The following is a 24,568-nucleotide window of genomic DNA, read 5'->3' as shown; positions in this document are numbered from 1 at the left end:
CCGGCCGGCTCCGGCGGGGGACAAACACGCTCTCAACAATGGGCATGTTTGCAGCAACATGATCTCACCTAATAACGCCGAATAAGGCAATGACTGTACGGGGAAGCGATACGATCCTGCCGGTCTCACCACACGGCGCGGAAAGCTATTTGCAGATTTGCTAAGCTCTTTTGAATGAATGCATCTGCAGCTGACCTTTAACAATAGACGCTGAAATAGCACAATCTGTGGGACCAGATTTGAGGGGGGGAGGCGGGAAGGGGGAAGGAAGAGATGGGTGAATATTGTAATCTCTGCAATCTCATTCACTTCCTTTCCCAAAGCCCCGCGCACAGGGAAAAACAGCGGTATTTTCCTTTTCACCGGGGCTCTGTCTCAAACAAGCCGTTTCCAACGCCGGCACAGCCACATGGCACCCCGGCAGCCGCCGCCGGCGGGACCGGCGCGCATCCCCACCGGTGCCCGCCCGCATCCCGCGGGCATCGCTTCGCGGAGGGGCGACTGCGACAAGGATGCTCCAGCCCCCTCTCCCCTCCCGCCGCTCTCTCACCTTCCCTGGCTTTCAGCAAAACGGTGTTGGCAACGATGTTTTCCAGCTCCATTGACGAGCTCGGGCAGCGCAGGCAGCGGCACTGCAGCAGGACGTCACTCCGAGGTGCGGAGTCTCCGGGCGACCACCCGCCTCCTGCCCCTAGCGCGCTGTCCCCCCGCGCATCATCCCCGCCCGCCTGCCCGCTCCCCCGCGCTCCCCGGGCGGAGGCGGCGCTCCCCGCACTGCCTGCTCCGCCGCGCCCCGCTACTCCATCCTCCGCCCCGCCGGCTCCCCCGGTGGTTTGAGGGCTCGGGCGCTCCAGCCTCCCTCCCCCGGGGGTGTGGCACCGCGGAGCGGCCCCGCAGCCCCGCGCAGGCGCCGGCCCCGCCGGGCCGGGCACGCCGGGACGTGTAGTCCTGCGGCGGCCCCGCCGCACCTGGCGCCGGTTCCGCAACCGCGCAGGGTCCCCAGGGAGGGACGGCCACTGCTCGCCTCGGAGAGGGGGAAAGCATGGGCAGGGCCACGGACACGGCCGCTCAGAGCGTCCCGGGCCGTGGGGGTGGGTGTTCGCCGCCGGGGATGCTCGGGGCTCCCGCGGTCCCGGCCCCGGCGCAGCCCTGGTGCCGCACTCCATCCCGCGGCGGCGGCCCGGGGCTCCACTTGTCCTGCCCGCGGTCCCCAGGGCTCCCCGACCCGGCTCTTCGTGCGTGTCATCCCCCCGTAGGTGCCCACGCTCGTGGGAAGGGGTCGCCGACACCCGGCAGACGTCTCCCGCCCCCTGCCCTTCTCCTCGGGCCGGGGCTTCTCGCCTTTCTCGGGATCTCAGAAGCCCCTACAGAAGAACCCGAGGGAACCCCATCTCTTCCGCCACACCATTGTTTTCACCCTTGTAAGGAACTGTGTGAAGCATCAGCCACTTGTGGAAAAGTTTGTGGCTTTTAAGCACTAGATTACAACATAAACTCTCCCCTGTCTACATAGGACAGATGCTCATGTCAGCATGATTCTGATTTTCCTAGCAACGGGGTAGATCGATTCATCAGGTCAAGCAATGAAAGAGAAATAAAAACGACCCATTACTCCCACTGACATTCTTCCTCCATCTGTATCTGCATTGATTAAATCCACATTAAGAAAATCAAATTAACATGCACCTTCTTTTAAGTGGAGCACAGACACTACTCTTTTCTTCCTTTTTTTTATTGTACCAATTTATTTCTTTCCACAGCCACACAGAAATGGCCTGCAATAGCAGAGCTTGCAGATTGCCTAGAACACATTTTCTGAACATAGGAAATAGATGAGAAATGCATTTAATGAATAATACCTTGCAGGTAAAATTGCTACAATAAATGCCTTTTGTACCTGATTAAGTGTCAAAGGTTTGACCTTTGAAAGTTATTTTGCATAGCAGGTGGCACTGCTACGTACAATCTTCCACAGCCTTTCTCCTGTAGCTTCAGAAAAACATTCAGCTTTCAGAGCCATTCCATGTTGTGGCTTCTTTCTTTGTGATACAAGTTCTATACAGCAGCAGTTGTGTCAGTAAGTACCGGAAGATTTTTCTCTGATTAAATAATTCTTGAGGGAGAAATTGCTTCCTGGAAACCAGAGCCTTAGCACAGAGATGAGGCTCCTAAGGAGCATCTGCCCTGCTTGTTGTTTGAACTCTTCTGTGCAAGCACTGATGTAAACAGACCAGAATATGCTCAGTTCTAAGTGCACTTCACATCCCTGCCCAGCCTCCCACTAATGATCATCATAAGGACAATGCAAACATCGCAACAAGGCTGATGGTCGGTGGAAGACAGAACTTTTATTATACAGAATGTTTTTAATGCTACAAGCAACTCGTCTCTCCAGAGGACAAATGAAGGCATGTGTTTAAGTGCCCACTTTGTGAAGCACCACTCGCTGCAGCAGCACTGGGATATTGCTGTTTCTGCTGTGCCTCAGGATGAGACTGATCAGTGGGATTCACCTTCATGGGAGACTCCACAGGGAGTACTTAATGTACTGTGTTTGGTGAGCTGTTTTTATAGAGGCGCCTGAATGAAAAGGGCAGATCTTGAAGAGCTCAAGTATGAGTTGCACTGGAAATCAGCACGTGCACCCAACAGCTGTACTGCTCCTCTTATCTCATATCTTTATGTACCTCCAGATATGTGGAATCACCCACAGTGCTGCCCTGTGGGACAAAAGTATGACTCCAGCACGCTGATGTTGCCCTGGATAGTTTCAAATATTTAATTCTTGAACGGATAAACCTATTTATCAAAAGAGTTATGACAGATCTGTCTGGAGTTTGGAAATCCCACGGAGCTACCTAGTGTTCATGAGCAGTGCAGCTCCCGCAGGCTGCACGATCCTGGCAACGGGAGGCACGCTCAGCCAGCTCCTGCGGGAGTAGGGACAGCCAGGCAGCAGCGAGTGAGCTGGGACACAGGGGTTATTCCAGCAGGAGCAGGGACAGCCAGGCAGCAGCGAGTGAGCTGAGACACAGGGGTTATTCCAGTTCCTGCAGGAGCAGGGACAGCCAGGCAGCAGCGTGTGTACTGGACACAGGGGTTATTCCAGCTCGGCTGCATGGCTGTGCCTTGAAGTGGACCAGAGGCAGCCACATTTATGTGGCTGAGTGCAGGGAGTGGAGACAGCTGAGCTCTGCTACCGGGCTGCTGAGGGTTTGCAATAATGTGTGTGTCTGACTTACACATCTATATGGAGAACAGCAATTCTGACTCCATGCCTATTGGGAAGACCAATGGAGGGTTTTTTTTCAATATTCTTATGTTAACTAACAAAGCCTCCCTTTTTTCTAATAAATCTGATTCACTGTGGTGCACTAGGACATGGAAGGAGGTGTGTTCACTAGCACTCACTAGCACTACTTTGAAAAACATGATTGAGATGATTAGTCCTCACTGCATCTCTCTTTTCTACTGTATTTTTAAAGCCTGATTAAACCCCTGGTATATGACACAGAACTGAGATGGATGGCTCCTTTCATGGATGTGCCCCCCCATGTGTTTTCACTGCACAGAAAGTCCATCAGTTGATTTTGTAAAACCCACTGCAGCATTTGGACTCTTACCTCATGACTGCTTCACAGCTGTCGGTAGCTTCATTCCATGTCACCTGGAACAACTGGTTCACAAAGCCATCAAAAAAAATTAGGAAGAGGTAGATTTTTTCTCTTGTGGTGACACAGTCCTTTAATTTCAAGCTATGTCTGCACCTGATTTAATGGAACAGTCTGTGAGTGAGGGAGAAGGAAACAGGAGACCTGTAAATCTGTTCCACTGCTTATCTGACTCTATTCACTCTTGCAAAATGGTGCTGAAATACGTGGACTCAAAGACAGGGTGGCAGGGAAGGAATGCAGGGAAGGAATACAGGTCTCTTTTGCTGGCCTAAATATCTTGATTCAACACTTGAAGGAGAAAAAGGAAAATTTAGTCTGAATCATATGCAGAAGCAACCAGTACTGGAAGGAAAAAAAATAAAAAAGGAGAGGCTACCCAAAAATAATTCATATTATGAAAAATGTGCTTTCTAAGGTGCTTTAAAAATGTGCTTTAAAATTTCTATCTGAAGTAATTCAGGAGAGGCTCCTAAAAACCTAAAAGTGCTGAACATCAGGATAAAGGAGGGCTGGCAGCCATCTTTCCTTTATGGGAAAAGCGAGGTTTGTAAATGAAACGCCAACACTGAGCGAGCCCCAAATGCATCAGTGTAATAGGAACAGGGAAGCAGCGAGGCACAGTGTGATATTCTGAGCCACTCAAGGATGAGTCATCGCCAGGGTGGGCTCGCACAGCTCCAGCCAAACACAGCGGCAACACACCCAGTTTTATCCTGGCAGAGAGAAACTGCACGGCCTCAGCACGGCCGCCTCGACAGTGAAGGATAAGACCCCCGGTGGAGCAGATGTCAGAAAGGCTTTTGCCTATACTTATCAACTGGAAACATACCCTAACAGCAGCTATCTCCTAAATCCATGTTCTAACACTTAATTCATGCAGTAAAGCCCGTTCATGATTAGCTCTAAACTGGATTATGCTTGGGATTGCTTCTAAAAGTTATTGCTATGAACGGGCAAATTCTTTCTCCTCCTGCTGAGCTTGGGTATCAGCAGGTGGGAGCACATAGGCCTGTGAGAGCATTTGCAGGCAGCTGGAATATTTTCCAGGGCCCCTGTGTGCAAGGACAGAGGCTGCCATCTACCAACAGTCACGGGGTGATGCATCGTGTTGCCTCAGCCAAACTTTTTGCTTTGGTTTAGATAAAAATGCTTATGCCTCTGTTGTTATTTCCCATTGTTTTTTCCCATTTCCCAGCTTCTTTTTCAGTTATCTGTTTCCTCAAGGTAGAGGACAAATGATTGTTACAGCATTTGAGCACATGGAATAACATAACCTTGTAGAAATTGAGCAGATTTTATTTTTAAACAAGCAGACATATGTATCTCATACTCTGCATAGAATTTGCCACTCATTGATCCACAGCAGCAGTTCTAATTTGGGATTTGCTTATCCCTTTCATCAAGTTTAGAGCAAAATAGCTACTTTCCCACTAAAATTTTGTTCTGTGAACGATGATCTTCCAAAGAGCTCTTTAAAATCTAACACAAAACAGTAATGGAAACAACACACTAGCATTATCTAGTATTTTTTAATCAACTGATCTTGTAATTTTTCACCAGAAAGACATAGTTAACTATTCCCAGATGGGAAAAGATAGGCACAAAATGGGAGCAGGCAGATAAGTATCCTCACCAAAAAGAACACTGACAATCTCCCATTATCTATTCAAGTGCCTTATGGACTACTCTGCACCTTGTATAGCAACTTCTCCTCAAAGCCTGCTGAAATCCCTGGAGAGTCTTTTACCAACTTCACATGTCAATTTGAATCACACTTAAAGACAGCAAAGGAGACAACCAACAAGATTTGGAAAAAGATGTGCATATGGTATCACTCGGTAGATTGATTTTGAGCTTTAGATGTCAATAAGAACCACGTTTAGCAGCTGCTCGAGCCTGTGTCAGAGCCAGAGCTGAGGAAAAAGGAACAACTTTTATCAGGTTCACTTTGGCAGTGACAAGTTCATCTTCAGATTGCAGGGATGCTCATTTTGCAAAAGCAAAATGGAAAATACTCCCCATTAAATGGCAGTAGTTCAAGCTTTTGCACAGAAGTCTGAGAAGCTGAATTATGCTGCCTCCATAACAAAGCATGAGCAATATTTCCCCACCTGCAAGCCAAGAGTTTAAACAAAGAGTTTTAAACAAATATAACTTTCCGGGGATTGGGGGAAGGGCATTGGTTTAGAATACACCAACTCAGAAGTTTTGTGAATAATCATCTGTTGATGAGACAGCCATCCTCAGGAAATCCGAGCAACAGCCCTTTTCTGGCTGCCACAATGCAGCTCCCACACCTGAGGGAAAGGAACCTGGCCACCCCTGGGCACACAATTTGCTGCCCAGCCCCAGGGCACTCATCTGAGCAAACACATCTCTGTTCTGAGGGCATGTGCCAGGTTTCAGACATGAATGCAGTCATGCCATCCTGCACTGCTCTGAAAAGCATCAGCCCAGGTAATGGCTGATGGATTTGCTGCTCTCCACCTACAGCCACTGCTCCACAGATGTCCCAGGCTCAGCTTCACTGCTCACTGCTCTGCTTGCAGCCCTCAGCAGCACAAAGACCTCCCACACCTCTCCCTGGTCGCAATCTCCACAATCACACCTTCCCTCTCCTAATCCAAGGCTGTAGGCTAGGGCACAGTTCACCCACACTACACCTGACATACTTTCTAAGGTACCAATTGGTTACTCCCAAGGCTGTAGGCTAGGGCACAGTTCACCCCACTCTACCTGACATACTTTCTAAGGTACAAATTGATTACTCACTTCCACTTTCATGTTTTGAGTAGATAACATTATTCTGGCAGCTTTGTTAGGAATCACTTTCTTTTTGAGAAGATTTTCAGAGCCATGTTTCCAGCTGTCATTGGCTACCTCTGAATTAATAAATTCAAGGTGCCAGTGACTGAAATTTGCCATGATGTTAAATGCCCAGAAAGGTCTCAGCACACTTTTGGACAACACCAACTAATATTGCCCCAAACAATTCCTAGGCATAGCAGGGAGTTAATACCAGCTAGTTATCAACCCTAACAGTCAGGTTGAACACAATCCTCCCTCTTTTGAAGGCTCAGAGTTTCACTGTTACAGAGGAGACTGGACCATGAAGATGGATCAGTACCAGGAATGAGTTCAGAAGTGTAGATTTAGCATTCACTGAGTTCATCCCAGGGGTAGCTGACATTTCTCTGGCTGCTTTTGGCTTTGCCACCCAATGCTGATGGCTGAGCTTATCCTGCTAGCAGAGCCAGACTTTTCTCCAGTCCACAAGGTCTGCCCTTTCTAAAATGTTGTGGATATTAATAAATATATGAAACTAGAACTTACTAAAACCCAGAAGGGAAACTGGGTTCAGCTTGGTTTAAGTGAAGGAACACAAAGAAAGAAGCTAGGAGCTGCGAAGATGGTGAAAGGCCTTGAGGGGGATGCTGTATGAGGAGCAGCTGAGGGCACCTGGTCTGTTCAGCCTGGAGAAGAGGAGACTGAGGGGACAAGACATTGCAATCTACAACTTCTTCATGAGAGCAAGAGGAGGGACAGACACTGATCTCTACTCTGTGGTGATCAGTGACAGGACCCAAGGGAACAGCCTGAAGTTGAGTTAGGGGAGGTTTAGGTTGTATATTAGAAAAACCACCAGGTTTTAGAAAAAACAGAGGGTGATTGGGTGCTGGAACAAGCTCCCCAGGGAAGTGGGCACAGCACCAAGCCTGACAGTTCAAGAAGTGTTTAGACAACACTCTCAGGCACATGGTGTGACTCTGGGCAGGAGCAGGAGATGGACTTTGATGACCCTTGTGTATTTCTTCCAACTGAGAATATTCTGTGATTCTGTAACTATAATATGAGTGAGTCCAGCAAAGTCAGAGCCAGCTGTAAGCGTGTATGTGGAAGGTTTCTGAGCACAAGCCGGCCTGTATCAGCGGGCACAGGGCTTGGGACATGGCACTGGTGAGGCTGCACCTCGAGTGCTGTGCCCAGTTCTTGAAGGACATTGAGGGCCTGGAGCAGGCCCAGAGAAGGTCACGGAGCTGGGGAAGGGTCTGGAGCACAAGTCCTATGAGGAGCAGGTGAGGAGCCGGGGGTGTTTAGCCTAGAAGAGGCTCAAGGCCAACCTTACCACTCTCCAGGAGGAGTCGGGCTCTGCTGCCAAGTAATAAATGGCAAGACAAGAGGACATGGCCTCAAGCTGTGCATGAGTAGCTCAAGGCTGGACATTAGGAAGAACTGCTTCGCAGAAAGGGTGATTACACATTGGAATGGGCTGCCCAGGGAGGTGGTGGAGTCACGGTCCCTGAAGGACTTCAAAGACAGACTGGACGTGGCCCTCCGTACCATGGTCTGGCTGACCCGGTGGTGTTCGAGCATAGGTCGAACTCCATGGTCCGAGAAGCCTTTCCCAACCCGATCGACTCCGGGACTCCTGCCCGTCCCTCACCGCCGCTCTGGGGTTCCCGCCCCCGGCGGCCCGCTCCGCCCCGCTCCGCCCGCCGCTCGACATGGCCGCCGCGCTGGGGAGGCTGCTCCGCGCCGCGGTGAGTGAGGGCCCGCCCGCGGGCCTGCCCGGCCCCGCCGCCGCCCTGACCCTCCCTGTCCCCGCAGGTGCCCGTGGCTGCCGCCGCCGGGAGGAGAGGGACGGCACGGCCCCCGGCCTGCGCCCGCCGCCCCTTCAGCCTCGGTAAGTGCGGGAGGGCGGCCGGGGAACGCGCCCCGGGAGCGCCTCCGGACCCGGCCCGCAGCTCTGCGTTCTCCCCTCCGCAGGCTCCTCGCGGCTCGCCGTGGCGGTGACCCAGCACGCCCCGTCCTTCAAGGGAACGGCCGTCGTGAACGGAGAGTTCAAGGAGCTAAGCCTAGATGATTTCAAGGGGAAATACCTGGTTCTCTTCTTCTACCCCCTGGACTTGTGAGTGCGGGTTTCTCCCCTTCCCCATGGGCCCTCTGAAGGTGCTGCTGAAGGTCATCACAAGCGCTGCAGGTCGTTCTGGTTTGGTTCGATTTGAGCCAGTCTTGCAGGGCAGATGTGGCTGTTTCTAGAACGTGAGTGATAAGATTGGAGGCACACGGCCATTGTGTGTTAAAGCAGTGGATAGGGTGGCTGGGAGAGCATCTTCTAGCTGCAGGGCCTGCTTCAGGAGCTGGCTGTGGTTCCTGTTACAGTCAGATCCCAGGGGTGAGGACATTGCCTTGCAGTTTGGGACTGTCTTGGAGACGCTGTCCTTGAAGAAGCAAGGCCAGCAGAACTGCAGCTAAACAGCTTTAGGGCATAGCATGATAAGATGGGGGCCAGTCTGCTCGGAAGATTTGAATTGCCAAGAGTATTTTGGTGCATGTGGGCATATGGAGAAGGGTTTAACCTGCAGATCTTTCTGCTGTAGTTTCCAAAAACTCTCTGTCCAGAGAGTCTCTAGCAGAGACAGTTTCTCCATCTTTGTGAGCAATCTGTCTAGAACTCCAAGGTGGTCACTGGTGTACCAACTGTGACTGTTGGTTTGACACACTGAAACTAATTTTGAGCAGGAAACATGGCTAAAATTATCAGTCTAAAGAAATTACCTAGAAATAGACATGAGAGTCTTTTCTAGAGAAGATGGCAGAATTATTACAGCCTGATCTATCTTCCCACCAGCACCTTTGTCTGCCCCACGGAAATTGTGGCCTTCAGCAACAAAGCAAAAGAATTTCGTGATGTGAACTGTGAAGTGGTGGCAGTTTCAGTGGACTCTCATTTTACTCATCTGGCATGGATAAACACACCACGAAAGGTAGGAATTGAGTATCTTTTTGGGGCTTTCTCTGTTGGTTTGGTTTCTTTTCACAAGAGCTCCAGAGAAGAGGAGTTGAATAAGTAATTGTGCCAACGCTGATTTTTAGTAGATTTCCTAAAGTCATATGCCATCAACTTCTACGTTTGATGACATAATTCTGACCTCTGTCTTTTGTTTTCTATTTAGTAATTATCTGGCTTGGGTTTTTAACTTGTTTTGCTGTGATGATAGCCTTGTTGATAACATTGTACATTTATCTCAAAAGACAAATGCTCAGTTTACATGTCAGTGTCCCATAGTACCTGTGACAGCTGATAATGCACAAAAACTATCACAGAAAAGGAGAAGCAGCTGTTCAGTCATTACTGTTAACAATTACCCAACAGTGGTGGCTTCAGGTTGGAAGCAGAGGAACCACCAGTGTATTGGAGCGCTTGTGTCATTAATTCTCATTTGATGAAAGGGTTCCACTCTTGCAGTAGGAATGGAGGTTTTTGGCTTTCTTTAGGGAATGAAGGTGATAAAGACAGCCTTTTACTGGAGAGGAGCCTCTTTCAGATACATATAAAAATACCTGCTTTTGATGACATAAAGCATCTCCCTGGTTTAGGTAGTTGTAGAGGACCAGAGGTGTCCCAGGAAGGTGCAGAAGCACCTGTGCCATCAGTCCCAGCCTGTGTGGACAACAGTGTGCAGTAGTGCTGCAGGCTGGCTGCCTTCTGGTACCACTAGCACATGCAAGGGAGGGAGGAGAGTTTGCTGCATTTAATACACCTTGGCTGAGCCTGTCAAGAGTATTTCTTCTCTGCATGCTTTGTTCAAAGCTCAGCAGTGTGACTGTGGCCTGAGTTCCCAGCTTTATCCCAAAGGTGTTCAGGGTGTGTCAGTTGTGCACACAGTGCTTTACAGATGCACAGACTGTTCTGAGTTGGAAGGGACCCACAAGGATCAAGCCCAGCTCAAAACACCCTGCACAGGGTGGAAAGAATTCCATGGTGGCACAGGCAGGAAACTGACACCCAGAGAAGCTGAAGCTTTGGTTTGTCTGACATCTATGCTCAGAGCTCTGTGTAGGGAACTCTGTTGCAGACAAGTGTTTGCAGGATCAGGGCCTGTGGCTGAGATTACACAGTGATTCCCTGATGATGCCAAGAATAGCAAAGCTAACAAACTCCAGCCTTGTTTCAAGGTTAGAGAGCTTATCTCTCTTGCAGTCTCAGTCTGTGGCAAAACTGAAAGAAATCTTGTTTGACTCTTCAAATAGTATTTATATTCATTTGTGAGAAGCAAAACAAAAAATAACCATGTGCACTAAACAGAGCAGCAGAGCTCTGACATACTTGGTGTGTTGGTAAGAGCATTGTGTTTGGAATCAGAATTAAGGTTGGAAAAGACCAGGAGGATCATGAAGTCTCATGATGGTGAAGAGATGATGAAATCACCATCACCATGTTCTCCACTAACCATGACCTCAAGTGCCACATCCACATGTTGGTTTTTTTTTCCCATGCCGTGGGAAGCCTGTTCCAATGCCTGACAGTCCTTTCTGCTCCAAAGTTTGTTTGTTCACAGGTTTGCTTCTCTTCCCTCCCCACCATGTTCATCCTGTTTAACTCTGAACACTTAAATATGCAGTAGAAATTTTTCTATTCAAAGCTCCTGAATGAGATACCAAGGAAGGTTTTTTGGAAATGTATGGCTGTTGCCATTGGTAGCCTCTTACCACTGAAATCAGCAATTCTAAAATGCTCAATGCAAAAGAAATTTTCACTTTCTAAAGAAACAAACTGTTCCTGACTACTTTAAAACAAACAAACAAAGCAAACCCAAGCAACACCATACACACCTCGTTCCTTCCATGGAGCTGATGCTGTGGTTGTGTTGTGTTGTTACTGTGCCCTCAAGAACATGGAATCCAGCAGCTCAGGAAGGGTGATCCTATGGAGCTCTTTTTAACCGAGTGGAATCTTTCTCTGTTCTCTAGAGTGGTGGTTTGGGCAAAATGAATATTCCAGTTCTGTCAGACCTCACAAAAGAGATCTCCCGTTCTTATGGGGTGCTGCTGGAAGGACCTGGCATAGCACTGAGGTAAGGCTGGACGGCTGTGCTGGGACACGACCCAGTCTAACCAACATAAGGCACCCTGTCCCCTCCTGCAGGGAAATGGGATGTCTTCTGCTGCAGGATGGCTGTATCCCACCCTTGGAAAAGGGCACCTGCTCATTTTGGCCATGAAGCTGAGAATGGCTCCAGGCCTCTCTGGAAATGTGTGAAGGAAAAGCTCTTCTGCTCTGAGAGAGGCCGGGAACTCCATGTCCCTAAGGAAAAGGAAAGGAGCAGCATAGAAGGGCAATTTCTGATAATTTTTTCCATAGTAGTCCCTGAGAAACAGTGGATTGGGTAGGAGTCTTCTGGAGACCTTCAGTTCCTGATCTCTCTGGATCAGGAACTTTTGGTATTTGTTTACTGAGAGATTAAGTTAATTAGTGTGGTAAGATTGGGACTTTGGTTTTCACAAATGTTTGTATGCAGTGGAATTTAATTTAGTAGCATAATGCACAAGCAGCTCCTCACTCAGCACCTACAGATTTGACCAAAAAGATGTGGGCAGGATGCCAGCTTTCAATTTTTCAGTACAGGTGGAACACTGAGTTCTCCCTTTGCTCCCTCTGACTGAATAGTCTCCATAGATACTTGGTCATTTCACAGTACCACAGCAGTGGATCACTGTGCTAGCAAACAAGATACCAAATGCTGCAGTTCCCCTCCTAACTGCTGAAATTGTGCACCCAGTTCCTTGTGTTTGGCCTTGGAAATTGATTTGCCTTGCCTGAACTGCTGCTCCATTGCAGAGGTCTGTTCATCATTGACCCAAACGGGGTCATCAAGCACCTGAGTGTCAACGACCTGCCCGTGGGGCGCAGCGTGGACGAGACGCTGCGCCTGGTCAAGGCCTTCCAGTTCGTGGAGACACACGGCGAGGTGTGCCCGGCCGACTGGATTCCAAACGCCCCCACGGTGAGTGCCTGCTCAGGGCTAAATATCCTCCTCAGGACAGCCACTTGGGCTTGGCTGGAGGGCTGGGATCCACTCGGGAGTGAGGTGCTTCACTGCGTCTGTGCCTGTCGTCTGAACACAACGCTGTTATCGGTTGGGCCAGTTTAGTCTGTTTGTCTGATAGTAAGTGTGGGATTTCTGTGAAGAAAGTCACTGGTTTCCTTTTAGGAGATGCAAATCGAGTCCAAATTTGACTTGGACTCTCCATTAACTGAGTTCAGATTTTTCACTTACTTAATGCATTGTAATTTAACAGGAAAAATGTGGTTTATATGTCAACTGAGTTCAGATTTCTTACTTACTTTTTACTTAAAGAGGAAAAATGTGGTTTATACATAAAATTTTCAAGTATGAGTTGTACATGATCTAGGCTTTTGTCTTTCAACCAGCTTTCAACCAATCCAGTAAACAGATCACTGTTTTATAAAGTATGCATGGATTTTCTTGGATAAAGTATCAAATCTGTGATTTTTTTTAATCATACCTGTTCCAAGTAATAATTTAACTTTCTTTTCTTGACAGATCAAACCAAGCCCAGAAGGTTCCAAAGAATATTTTCAAAATGTGCATGGATATAAATAAACAGTCAAATATGTGGACACAAGTCTTTAGGTTTGTCTGCTGAAGACACTAGGAAAACAGCTGTGATTGTAAAAATTAATAATAAAAATAAAAGCTGTCATTTTCTCATGTTTAAGAAGAAATTAAATGCTAAAATATTTACTGACTCTCTTGTCTTGCTTTAAAAAGGGTAAAACTAAGGCTTTTCCCCCTGCCTTCTGAAACCTCAGTTTCATGGATTTCTGTTACCATTAATCATCTTCCTGAATGTGATGAGTACACAGGTTACAGTTGCCTTGTGCTGGCTTTTCCCTTTTTCTTTATCTAGTTTTGGACCAGAAAATGCCCTGCATTTTGTTTTCTCACACAACATAAAAGTCTGTAAAAAAATTGAAAAAATACAAGGATAGAATTTTGATACATGGTTTGTTTTTAATGAATTTTGCAGAGGAAGAGATGAATGTAACAAGTAAAAATAATTTATACATCATTGGTTTTGTGTGTAAATGCACTAAAACATGGAATGAATGTAAATATGTGCCATTAAAAAAAAAGTGCAACTACTCAGGAGCACTAACAAGCATGGACTTTAATTTTGTTTGGGAGATGGTAAAAACTTGAACCCCCGCAGTGCACTTACTGAAGCTTAATGACAAATTTTCTTTCACTTGAATTTGCTTGACTCTTGTTCTGCTTGAAACTGATGTAGCATCTCTCTAGCTATAATAAAATAATCTTAACGTGGCCTAGCAGCAGGTGTGGTGCTTTGCTTTTCTTTTCCTTTCCCTAAAGCTCAGTTTCTCTGTTTGGAAGGAACTGGATGTGTTCACTGCCTCAGCAGCTCACAGCTGCCTTGGGGAGCAGCCCAAGGACACAAAGGCCTGGGGGGCTGCACAGATCAATACAACACTCTGTGTGTTTTCTGTTTATCATCTTCTGACCCTCTGAGCAAAGAAGCACAAGGTGGCTGAGCCCTGAGTGAGCTTTATAACGGGGATCAATGCTGTAATAAAGGATGTAAAAATGAGATTGAAGCGGTGCCGGTGCTGATGCTCCACGTTCCACTAGCTGCAAATCTTTTCAGTCCCGCTGTTGGTTGTTTTGTGAAATGTAACCGTGGGTTTTTCCCAGTTAACCCGGTATGCCGCAGTGAAGTGGCCGAGTTGTGCCTGCGGGGCCGCGACACCCCGACCTTCACCGGGCCTGGCCTTGTCCTCCCGCCGCCAACCCCTGGAGGGCGCGGGGGGTTCTGCGCAGCCCGGCTCCTCGGCTCTGCCTGCCCGGGGCAGCCGCTGGAAGGGAAAAGGCCGTGGGGCCTTGCCTTGCCTTCCCGGGGGAAGCCGCTGGAAGGGAAAAGGCCGTGGGGCCTCTCCCCAGCCCGACGCGCTGCCGGCAGCGGGGCCCCGGCGCAGCGGCTCCGCGGCCGGGCGGAGCGTGCGGCACCGGACCGGGCCCGGCGGCGCTTCCGGCGCCGCGGCTCCATGGACGCCAACCTGCGCTTCTGGAGGGCGGAGGGGCAGGTGGGCAGCGCGGCCGGGAGGGGGCAAGGGTCCTGCTTAGGGAAGGTCCGGAATAACGCCTCCAACGTGTCTCCCTCAGTCTTTCTTCCAGAGGTTTCTCCTCTGGGCGGACGCCTTGGATCCGCTGCTGCTGCTCAAGTCCTCCGTGAGTACCGCGGGGAAGGTCGAGATGAGCGAGCGGCCTGAGGGGCTGTGGCTGTGCCGGGCTGTGCAGTGGGGTCACCGCAGGGCTGCCGAGGAGAAGGAAATTCGTGAGGAATGTAGCGGTGGATGTAATGTTCCGCTGCCTAAAGGCTGCAAAGAGCTGGGGAGGGGCTTTGGACAAGGGCACGGAGTGCTGGGACAAGGGAATGGCTTTAAACTGACACGGGAGGATTAGGTTGTGTAGCTGAAAGAAATTCCTCCCTGTAAGTGTGGGAGGCCCTGGCACAGGTGCCCAGAGCAGCTGGGGCTGCCCCTGGATCCCTGGCAGTGCCCAGTGCCAGGCGGGACAGGGCTGGGAGCAGCCTGGGACACTGGAAGGTGTCCCTGCCATGGCAGGGGTGGCACTGGATGGGATTTAAGATCTCTTCCAACCCGAAGCATTCCCCGGTCCTGCGATAAACAGAAACACACGTGTATGCACTTCTGATTACATAAACCAAGGGACATTTCTAGGCACAGCCATCTCAGCAGCCCTGCTCAGACTGTGCCAGCAGTTGAATTATCCCAATAGTTTAAAGTGTCTGTGATTGTGAATTCATTGTGTCTAGGAGTGTTCTTGCTTTCACTGCAAGGAACAGACACATCATTAGCTTCTGGGTTTGTTTTATAGCTGATATATTGCATTTGAAATACTGAGATTGAGGAGGTTTTGTTTGTTTTGTTTATTTTTTTTTCTCTCAAATACAGAATGAAATAAAAAGAACCAGGTTATCAATACTAATCAATGAGAAGACCCTAAGTGAGCCCCTACAGAATAATCAGGTATTTTGGACTGCAGTTAAAGTCTTAACATAAGTGTTTATCCATATTCAATTGTTGTTTTATGGTTTAAAATGCCTACTAGTTTTAACTTTTTAAAATTAACCTTCTGTTCTGCCCTGGTGTGTGCTTTGGTGCTGTTGCACAGCTCATGGGATGTGAATGCTTTATATTCAACAGGGAGTATATGGAGAAAAATTTTAGGGGAAGAATATAATTAAAGGGATATATAAATAGATACACTTTGTATAAAAGGAAGTGATTAGCAAAAGACATAGAATAAATTTAGAAAGAAGTTTTTATCCAGCCTCTTCTGAAATTTAATAATTAACCTATTTTTCCAACTGTTGTAGACTAAAAAAGCCTTCTTGCTAAGCCTGGTAAGTTTACAAAATATTTAGATTTTTTTTTTCCTTATTCAAGTATGGCAAAGATGTTCTAATTTGCTTTTTTTTTTTTTTTCCTTTTTAAGTCCAGTGTACATCCTGATACAGACAAGATAATTCCTGTTTTGTTTAGACCTCCAGGTAGGTTCCCTTAAGTGAAATTTTATGTGTGTGACTGAAGCATCAGGGAGGAATAGCTCATGATGAACAGCTGCTGTGATACCACATTGACACTCTTCTCCACATAGAAAAGCAAGCAGACTCTTCTCTTAGTTGCATTGTTAAATGTGTTGAAGATTGATTTATTTACTCCTATAGTCCTGCTGAGGAATTTCTCCCTGGGATAATCTGCTCATCTAGATGGAAACACTCTGATCAGTCTCTGCTTCTTCTTGCTTCAGAATGAGTTCCCAAATCCCTGCACATTTAACTGTCTGCTGTAATTTAAGTTTTTCCCTTGATGGCTCTGACTGCTGGATGAATTTACATTCTGGTGACACATCAGGTGTGCTTGGGGTTTGTTTAGGCAGCACAGATTTTTAGTCACAGATAACCACACTGAGGCTGTGAACTCATCATCTCCTGTGACCACTCACAACTGTGGCAGCTTTTGTTACACTTCTCTTTTTGAACAGTGGGCTGAACTTGTCTTCAGTTATTTCATTTCCAAGCAGCCCTGGGGAGGGGAGTTCATGAGGGCTCCTTTTGGCTGTGAAATCTGAGCAGGGGTTGTGGCTTCTTGAGCCAGGAGTGAGAGATAAAGCTTAGGGCTGAAGTTAATGGTGATGCTGGGGTTTGTGGGCAGTGCTTTACTTGGAGATGAAATAGACAGGGGAAGTTAGGAGAATTTTCTGCTCTAGACCATCCATCTACACTCACAGATGTTATTTTCACTGAAATAAAGTTTTCTTTCTTTTTAGCTTTTATGCCTGTAACTCTTCCCTTGGTGAGTAATTGTGACAGATGCCAGTGTGCATCCAGCAAGGCTTCTATTTTCCATAGTCAGGGGTTGGAGGGGGGGAATAAAAGTTTTGGGGCTTTATTGTACCTTCAGCACAAGCAGTCTGAAAGACATCTGTTTTATGGGAAGTAACCTGGAAATTGAGCCCTTAAAGAATCTCCCTGGGAGTCCAAAGCTGTTGGTTATCCTTCTCTAGCAGCATTCCAAGAGATTATTCATGTGAAGGACAGCTTTCTGATGCAAGGTGAGATCACTCAGCAATGAGAGCAAGGCCTGGGTTTGGTCTGTTCAGCCTCAGAAATCTGGAACTGCACTGGGAAGGGGTTGGAGCCTTGTGTTCTGTGTCTCAGACCCAGAATATGATTTTTTTCTTATGTAGATGGTGCATTTGCAAGTAGGAAAGGGTGTTGTCAGTAAATTACCAAAGATAGAAAAATAAACTTGTTACTGTGCTCAAAAATGGCACCATTTTGTTTCATAAAATTTGTAGCTGTAATCATGTGCTTATTTATTAATTTAGATTTATTTGGGTTTGGCCTTGGCCTATGAATGTACATCCTGAGATATGTCATTCCATTCAGACATTACACCATGAACTTACATGGCACTGCTAGAAAGAACAATGAAAGTCTTGATGACTGTTAAATTCATTAATAACAGTAATACAATTAATAGAAATGCTTGTTTTTTATATTTACAGCTGAATGTGCTTTCATAGATGTGGTTAGAGTCAATGCTGACATTAATAATAAAGATGGATGATCCACTAATATTACACAAATTACTGATCCCTTCTCTGAGGCTTTGGGGATTCTCAGCCTTCCTTTTATTCAATATTTTGTATTCTTATCTTGATTGACTGTGTTTTTTGAAAATATTCCACAACTTGAGCTCGAAACCTCAAGAAAGGTTGTGGTTTATTAAAGCTGAAGTGCTTATTCACTGTCTGAATTTGAGAAGAAACTGGAAATTAACTCCTAAAACCTTTGATCTTAGGTCAGTTAGATCTAAGGTAGTGTTCATATGCCCAGCAAAACCAATCTGATCCTTTCTCAATCATTTCTTAAATTAGGCTTTTGTTACCTTAGTTATTTTATTTGCATCTATCTAAGCTTCACAGGCACAAATGCATTTTTCTTTTGGGTAAGAAAGCACCTTGCTGCAATATTCTTGCACACAATGTTTTACCACTATGTATCTGTGTTTTATACACGCCTTGTGTGCTTTCTGTTGAACAGGAAAATGAGCATGCCACCTCTGGAACAAGAGAATGTGGTAACCTGGAGCCAAGACCGATGGCCCTGGGCACTGGCTGGAGCCTTTGACACTGCCAGTGGTACCTCAGCAGTTCTCCTGGTGCTCCTGCACCAAAAACCTCCACACTCTTCAACCTCATTTTCTTGTGCATTTTTCTCTTAGGTCATCGTTTCATCTGTTCAGCGCCACGCAAGGCATTCTTTTTTTTGGCAGGTAATTGCCTCTTTCTTTCTACTTTTACAGGTCTTCTAGTCTCAATCCTGAATTCAATTTTTCTTCCAATCTCTTGTTTCTGCAGTTTGTGTTTCACACATACACCACAGCATTCACTCTGGTAAATGGAAATGGCACCCCAAAGGCTGAAGTGAGTGTTGATTTTTATTTTTGTAATCATCTTCATTGTGCAGATGCCATTTTGAACTTGATTTGCAAGTGTTTTACAATGTATTTATGCAGTGTGGTTTTTCTGTCCTTAGGATTACTCACTTCAGCAAAAGCAGCTCTTGCTTGGCTTGGGAGCCATTTCCTATTCAGCCTGTGTTGGTGTAAGTATTTGCTCAATGACTGCTTTCCTAACAAGCTCTCCTGAGAAGGAGTAGGCACTGAGTGCCAGATATCCTTCAGGATATCCACAGTGCCTGATATCCTTCAGGACTGTGCTCTGGTGCTCTGCTCTCATGTCTTGCCACAGAACTGTTCAGAATAAGAATATTTTCTGATCATCTGTCAGCCATTATTTTGCTTGGCTTCTCCTGATGCTTCCTTTTGTGTCAATTTCTTTGTTGTTTTGCAAGCTTAGCAAACGTGGTGAGAGGAACTGGCCAGTGTTTACAAACACAGGGTGAGGCACTGGGGTATTGTAGCTGATTTTTGATGTGGTGCTGTGGAAGAGATCTAACTTCAAACAAGTGATGAGGTCTGCAAGCATCAGTATGGGACAGTGTTGGCTCAAATCCCAGGAACAGCACAGCCATGAAAATACTGCACTGGATGCAGGGAAATTAGTCTTCCAAAAGGGAGCTGACCCTGGGCTCTCTTCTGGAATAGGAGTTTTTGGTTTCTGGAGTTCACTACATCAGAATGAGCTCAGGTATCATCATGACACTCATCACAAGAGTAGATGTCTCTGTGATGCCTCTCCTCACCCCCCTGCCCCCTCCCGCTACAAAGCAGTGATTCTCATAAGCTTCTGGCAGAAAAATGTGACTGTTCTTGCTTCTGTTAGAGGGAGTTTCACCACAGCTGGCCAGAATTGCTCAGGCCTTACAGAAATCTGGGGAGGCAGCCCTGCCTGTGGGTCATCATGGGAGTGCTTCCCTTTGTCCTTCAAGGGAGCCTCTGAGGGTCAGCTGGTGTTCTCGCCCTTTATTCCTAAATGAAACTTCCTGCAAGTGTATTATGGGAATATAGAATTGGGCTGAAACTGCAAAGAAGCAGGAAAAAATACAGAAGTAAACCAGATTTCCTGTTTTGGGGAGAGAGGAATGTGTGACACAATGCAGTTGAATGAATGTCGAAGGAATATTAGTCAGAGGTAATTATTTTCTTTTTTCTGTCTTTGTATTCACACCGCTGCTATCCTCTACATAATTATGTTGAATGTTTTTTTTATCACAATGTTTTGCATTCTTATCCAAAAGAGTGATTACAAGCACCTTCATTAACTAGAGAAGGCGTGTATTTTGTTGGAATGTTAAACCAAGGCATTTGTTTATTTTCATAGACAGTAACCAAGTCACAGATTGATTTTCCTAGCCTGTGTCACTGAAATGCTGCACGTTTTTTCAGTGGCCTGTTTCCTCTCCATGCCTTAGGCTCTCCCTCTTGCCTTCATGAATCGTTACGTGTTGAAGAACTCATTAATGCAACTTGTTGTCAGAAAACTGCTGCCTGCTCCTCTGCTTGGTGAGTAGGAACAAACTGTGCACTGTGCAGCTGGCCTGAGAGCTATTTGCCTGTCTGACTGCAGAGTTTTCTTGCTTCTGCACAGGTGTGGTCTCTGTTTTTTCTCTGTCTGCCTTTGCTGGCCCCCTCCTTTCTGTGGGAGACAACTCTCACTGTGCAGTGTCCCCGACCTCACTGGATTCTTGCTGGTTTTAGTTTCAGAGCTGCAGAGCACTCTTATGAGCTTTGTACACATACCTGAAAGCACCTGGACAGATCAGGAGGGCAGTAGCAGTGGCACTGACATGACCTGGTGTGGCACATCTGTGACACCAGAGTGCAACATCGCTCTGGGAGTGCAGAAAGGGAGACTTGTTCCAGCAGGGTTATTAATCCTACAAGGAAAGAGCTGTTCATTACTGCAGCTGCTCTACTGCCATGGTGAAGTTGCACCAGGACAAGTTTAACTGTTTAATGTCATTAATTATGTTTCTATTGCCATTATAGAAATTTTTGGCCTTTCTTAGGGAAAAATTGATAAAATTAAAATGCATCATCTTCTCTGTTTCATATTATGTGAGATGCCTACTCACATCTTTCTGAAATACATTAGAGGTTTCTGGCTTGTTTCCTTGAAGCAGGTGTTAAATGTGCTTCTGTTTTCCTAAATGTAGAGAAAAGCCTGAGGGTAATTGATTAGTGTTAGTCCAGCCATTTGGAAAGTGTCCTCTGGTACACTAATGTCTTTATGGAATGGCCCCACCAAAAACTAATAAAAAGAGCAACCTCTTCTTTCAAGCAAGGTCAGATTGACAGTCTATGCCCTTCCCTTCAATGCAGGATGCAACCTTTTCTGAAACCCCGTTCCTTTCAGGATTTTGTCTTCTGGATTTTGTGCTGAGCAGGACAAAACCTAACCACAACAGAAATCCCTCCTCTTTCTCTTAAGCCAAAGTATTCATGGTTTGAGCTGGATGGAAATGATTTTAAAGCTCTGAATCCACAATGACAAAGCACATTTTAGGCCTGAAGCCTTGCAGTCTCTCTCAAGCTTCTGAAACAAAGATTCAGATCCCGAGTAGATTTTCATGGGGCAGTGTTTTTTCTTTTTTAAGCTGTCATGTTATTCATATGTGAACTGTTGAACTGGAAATGTAAAATGCACATCATTATGAATGTTACTATTGAGGCAGTCCTTTGGGATCTGTTAAAGCAAAGTCCCCTTTAACCCTGCAGGTCTGACCAGTGCATTTACCGTGGCAATGGTGAGAAGCCCAGAATTTGATAATGGGATAGAAGTGATGGACAGGAATGGCAACGTTATAGGAGTGTCTAAGAAGGCTGGTGAGAAGGTAGGTGAGGGGGTGGAGAACTTTTTTGACTTGCCTTTCATTCCCTGCTAAGAGCAGAATGTGATGCTGAGAGTAGCTAGGGTTGGATATATTGAATAAGGAATCCCACACCAGGTGCTCAATCTTTGGGCAGGCTTGGATTAAGTCTCAGGTTCCACAAGTTCAGTGTCATCAAGGGTTGGCTGCCTCCCCACACCAATATACTGAGGACCAGAGACACTGGCACAGACATTTTTATTTTCTCTTGTCACTCTTAGATCTTCTGATGGGACACCTCAGAGAAAAGCCCTGTATTGTGGAAATAACTGCATGAGCATAAGGATTTGGTGACAGCTGGAGAGAAAACTTCAGATTTAACACAGGCTAGCTAGGATGTCCATAAGGTATAACCAATTGTATGAAGTTCAGCACAACTTCAAAAAGCAAGTCTTAGCAAAATCATTATCATGGCAGGAAATCTCATCAGTAGTTTCACCTTCCTTTTAAGGAATTTCTCAGTCATAAGCAGAGTATTTGCCTCTTAGTTTCCATTTAAGAAAGAATTCCTTGAATAGGTGTTGTTACCCCTCATTAACCTGTTGCTTTTAACTCCAGAGTGTAAGACAAAAAAGCACTCAGAGAAGCAGGCAGTGCTTGAAGCTGCGCAGAGCACTCTTTTGACAACACTTGTTTTGCTCTTTCCCTGAAGGCTGTTATGGAAACAGCATTGTCCAGAGCAGTCTTGTTTGGGACAACGTTCTTCCTGCCAGAAGTGCTCATGTACTGTTTGCAGAGGTGAGAGGCACTGCAGGGGCTGGGGGTGCCTGGGCAGTGGGACTCTGCTTTTCAGTCTGGCTGTTACATTTGCCAGGTTTTCCTTTGGGTTTGCAGTATTGCTTGCCTTGGTGGAAGTGGTGATGTGGGAAGTTGCTGTTCAGCTGCTGTGATTCTTTGAGGTCATTAGGTGAATCTGGTTATGTCTGAACCCATGCTCCAGGGTTTGTAGGAATGAGGTTTTCCTCTATGCTCCCATGCAGGAAACATGTTTGTGCTCTCCTGACAGGCTGTTTTCCAGCACCTACCTAACTCCTGTTCCCTAACTTAAGATTTGAGTTTCAATGTCTGCATCAAGGTTGTTCACAGCACTTAGCTTAGGTTTGTATTTTTGAAGAGGTAATGTGCCACTTGAATTTGCAACTAAAGCTGGATCCCAACTTTCAAATAGTTTTCTACCTGTTGTAAAACATGTTCTTGCTTTCCAACATTTTAAATCTCTGTATGCTAAGAAGAAAACATTGTATGTTTTACGAGAGGGTTCTTAGCCTGCCCTGAACTTTGGTAATGATCTTTTGTCATGTAAATAGTACAGGTGGGGATCATCCCTGTCAGGTAATTTGATATTGCCTAAGTTGATTCCCTATCAGCTTAAGGGACTCCTGTTACCAAAGACAAATGCAGATGTAAAATAAAATTTTATATCTATATGTCAAGTAATACATTCTTGCACAAGGCAAAATAGGGCTGCCCACAGGAACTAAACATGTAAGGAAAGAGGGTAAGGCAAGAAAAATCTTAATAAAGGAACTGAGACACTTTAAAGCACTAATGTACTTTCTCTCCTTTTGTCACTTTGATCTTGCTCCTTGTTTTCTTAATTTTGACAGTCTGAGCTTGGAAAATGCTGTAGGCAAGCAAAAAACAAAGGGAAAGCACAGGAAGTTAAGAGTAAGAACATAGGAAATGAAGTAGGGAAACATCTTTTAGGAACCATAAGCCTAGATTATTACTAATTTCAGTAAAACAGTAGCTAATGCTCTTTGTGTCAGTGTCAGGTTATTTTTCAGTATACTGACATAGTTTTTTCAATGTTCTGGACAGAGCAAGATTTGTTAAAAGTCCTCGTGCTTTGGGTCCTGTGAGGATGTTTGTGATTATGTCAGTCCTAGCAGGGATGCTGCCAGTCTCCTTTAGTATGTTCCCACAGTGTGGGGAGGTAAGTCCTTTCACAGGAATCGATTTAAGATTGTTGTGACATTAAATCAGCCTTTCAGAACTATGGTCAGCACTCTGAAGGCCACATATAAAAAATCAACAGGATTAATGGGGTACATCTAAAATGGGGCAGCTGAGAGGCTGTTTGTGAAGGCCCATGTACCAGGCAGAGGCTCACAGGACTTCTGAGGTCCGAGTTGCATTGTGTGTTATTTATATTTACACTTTTCAATGTAGATTTATCAGACTTTCACAACAGTCTTCCCAGTGGCTCAGCCCACAACAGAAGTTCTCCTGTGTGTCACCCAAATATATTTACAGATGGATTTGGTGATCCTAAAGGTCTCTTCACACCTAAATGATTCTGTGATTCTATAGTAAACAGAGATAATATCACTATTAAAAAAAAAAAATTCTTCCTATATGTGTGCACATGTAGAAAATGTTGGAAGAGAAAAAAAAAGGCCAAAAACAACAACAACAACAAATCCCTCAAATCCCTAAATAAAGAAAGAGCCTCAAGTCCCAAATACTGGATGCAGTACTTGAATTTGTGCAAAGTGCAATGGAGTAACAAGGACTTTACATTCACTTACCAGGCTGTGGTGGTGCTGATTCCCTTTTCTCCTGCATTGCAGATAAAGCGAGCAGACCTTGAACCAGAAATTCTGTCATCTACAGAAGAAACAGAGTTCTTCTACAACAGGGGAATTTAGAGCCTGGCTTTTGTACAGAAATGTGTGCTCTGATCCAAGTGAATCCTGAATGCATCACTGGCATTTGTGATTCTGTGGTGGCAAAGGTGCCAGATCCTGTGTAGGATGGTGAGCCTGTAAAGAGGCAGAACTTGGCAACGTGGCTTTGCCAGCCCAGCCTGGAGGCACATAAACACACCTCACCTGATGCTGAGAAGTGCTAGAAAAGCACTGTAACACAGCCTTGTCACAACCTGTGTTCTGTGCTTCCTCAGATGATTGATTTCTAAATTAAATGACTGTTAAGTACAGAAGTTTGTTCTGCTGCTGCAACTTTTGGTGTGCTTCTTTCCAGGAACCCAGCTGGTGAAGGCTTTGACATCAGCACTCCTGTGGGTAAAGGCTAGCTGGTTCTTCTCAGAATGCTTTGATGTTTTCAATGCTCCTTTTGAGGATGAGACGTGAGTGAGGCAGCCCTTGAAGTGATATTAGACAAAGCAACCCTGATGGCAATAG

The 24,568-nt window shown here is 46.1% G+C and overlaps 3 protein-coding genes across 3 annotated transcripts in view; 2 read left to right on the top strand and 1 right to left on the bottom strand.

The window, feature by feature from the left end:
• The window catches only part of GRK5 (G protein-coupled receptor kinase 5), a 154,840-nt gene extending 154,072 nt beyond the window's left edge, over positions 1 to 768 (bottom strand). Inside the window, exon 1 of the mRNA XM_018910578.3 lies at positions 551 to 768. Within this exon, the coding sequence (XP_018766123.1) occupies positions 551 to 602 (52 nt within the window). The 5' untranslated portion in view covers positions 603 to 768. The remainder of the gene's footprint in view (positions 1 to 550) is intronic.
• A 7,361-nt stretch (positions 769 to 8,129) lies between these two features.
• Positions 8,130 to 13,225, top strand: PRDX3 (peroxiredoxin 3). Its single transcript, XM_050976105.1, has 7 exons — positions 8,130 to 8,215; positions 8,283 to 8,358; positions 8,442 to 8,583; positions 9,307 to 9,442; positions 11,430 to 11,533; positions 12,298 to 12,463; positions 13,025 to 13,225. Exons 1-7 carry the CDS (start codon positions 8,180 to 8,182, stop codon positions 13,082 to 13,084), a joined length of 720 nt encoding a protein of 239 aa, XP_050832062.1. The 5' UTR covers positions 8,130 to 8,179; the 3' UTR covers positions 13,085 to 13,225.
• An 872-nt stretch (positions 13,226 to 14,097) lies between these two features.
• Positions 14,098 to 24,366, top strand: SFXN4 (sideroflexin 4). The gene is made up of 14 exons (XM_030241324.2): positions 14,098 to 14,583; positions 14,663 to 14,728; positions 15,475 to 15,549; positions 15,900 to 15,926; positions 16,019 to 16,073; positions 16,853 to 16,878; positions 18,313 to 18,363; positions 18,449 to 18,514; positions 18,627 to 18,695; positions 19,965 to 20,055; positions 21,271 to 21,386; positions 22,075 to 22,160; positions 23,244 to 23,358; positions 23,996 to 24,366. Exons 1-14 carry the CDS (start codon positions 14,113 to 14,115, stop codon positions 24,071 to 24,073), a joined length of 1,392 nt encoding a protein of 463 aa, XP_030097184.1. The 5' UTR covers positions 14,098 to 14,112; the 3' UTR covers positions 24,074 to 24,366.
• Positions 24,367 to 24,568: the final 202 nt, after the last annotated feature.

Source organism: Serinus canaria, chromosome 6 (genome assembly GCF_022539315.1).
Source record: "Serinus canaria isolate serCan28SL12 chromosome 6, serCan2020, whole genome shotgun sequence".
Lineage (NCBI taxonomy): Eukaryota > Metazoa > Chordata > Aves > Passeriformes > Fringillidae > Serinus > Serinus canaria.
This window is presented reverse-complemented; position numbering and strand designations above follow the sequence as displayed.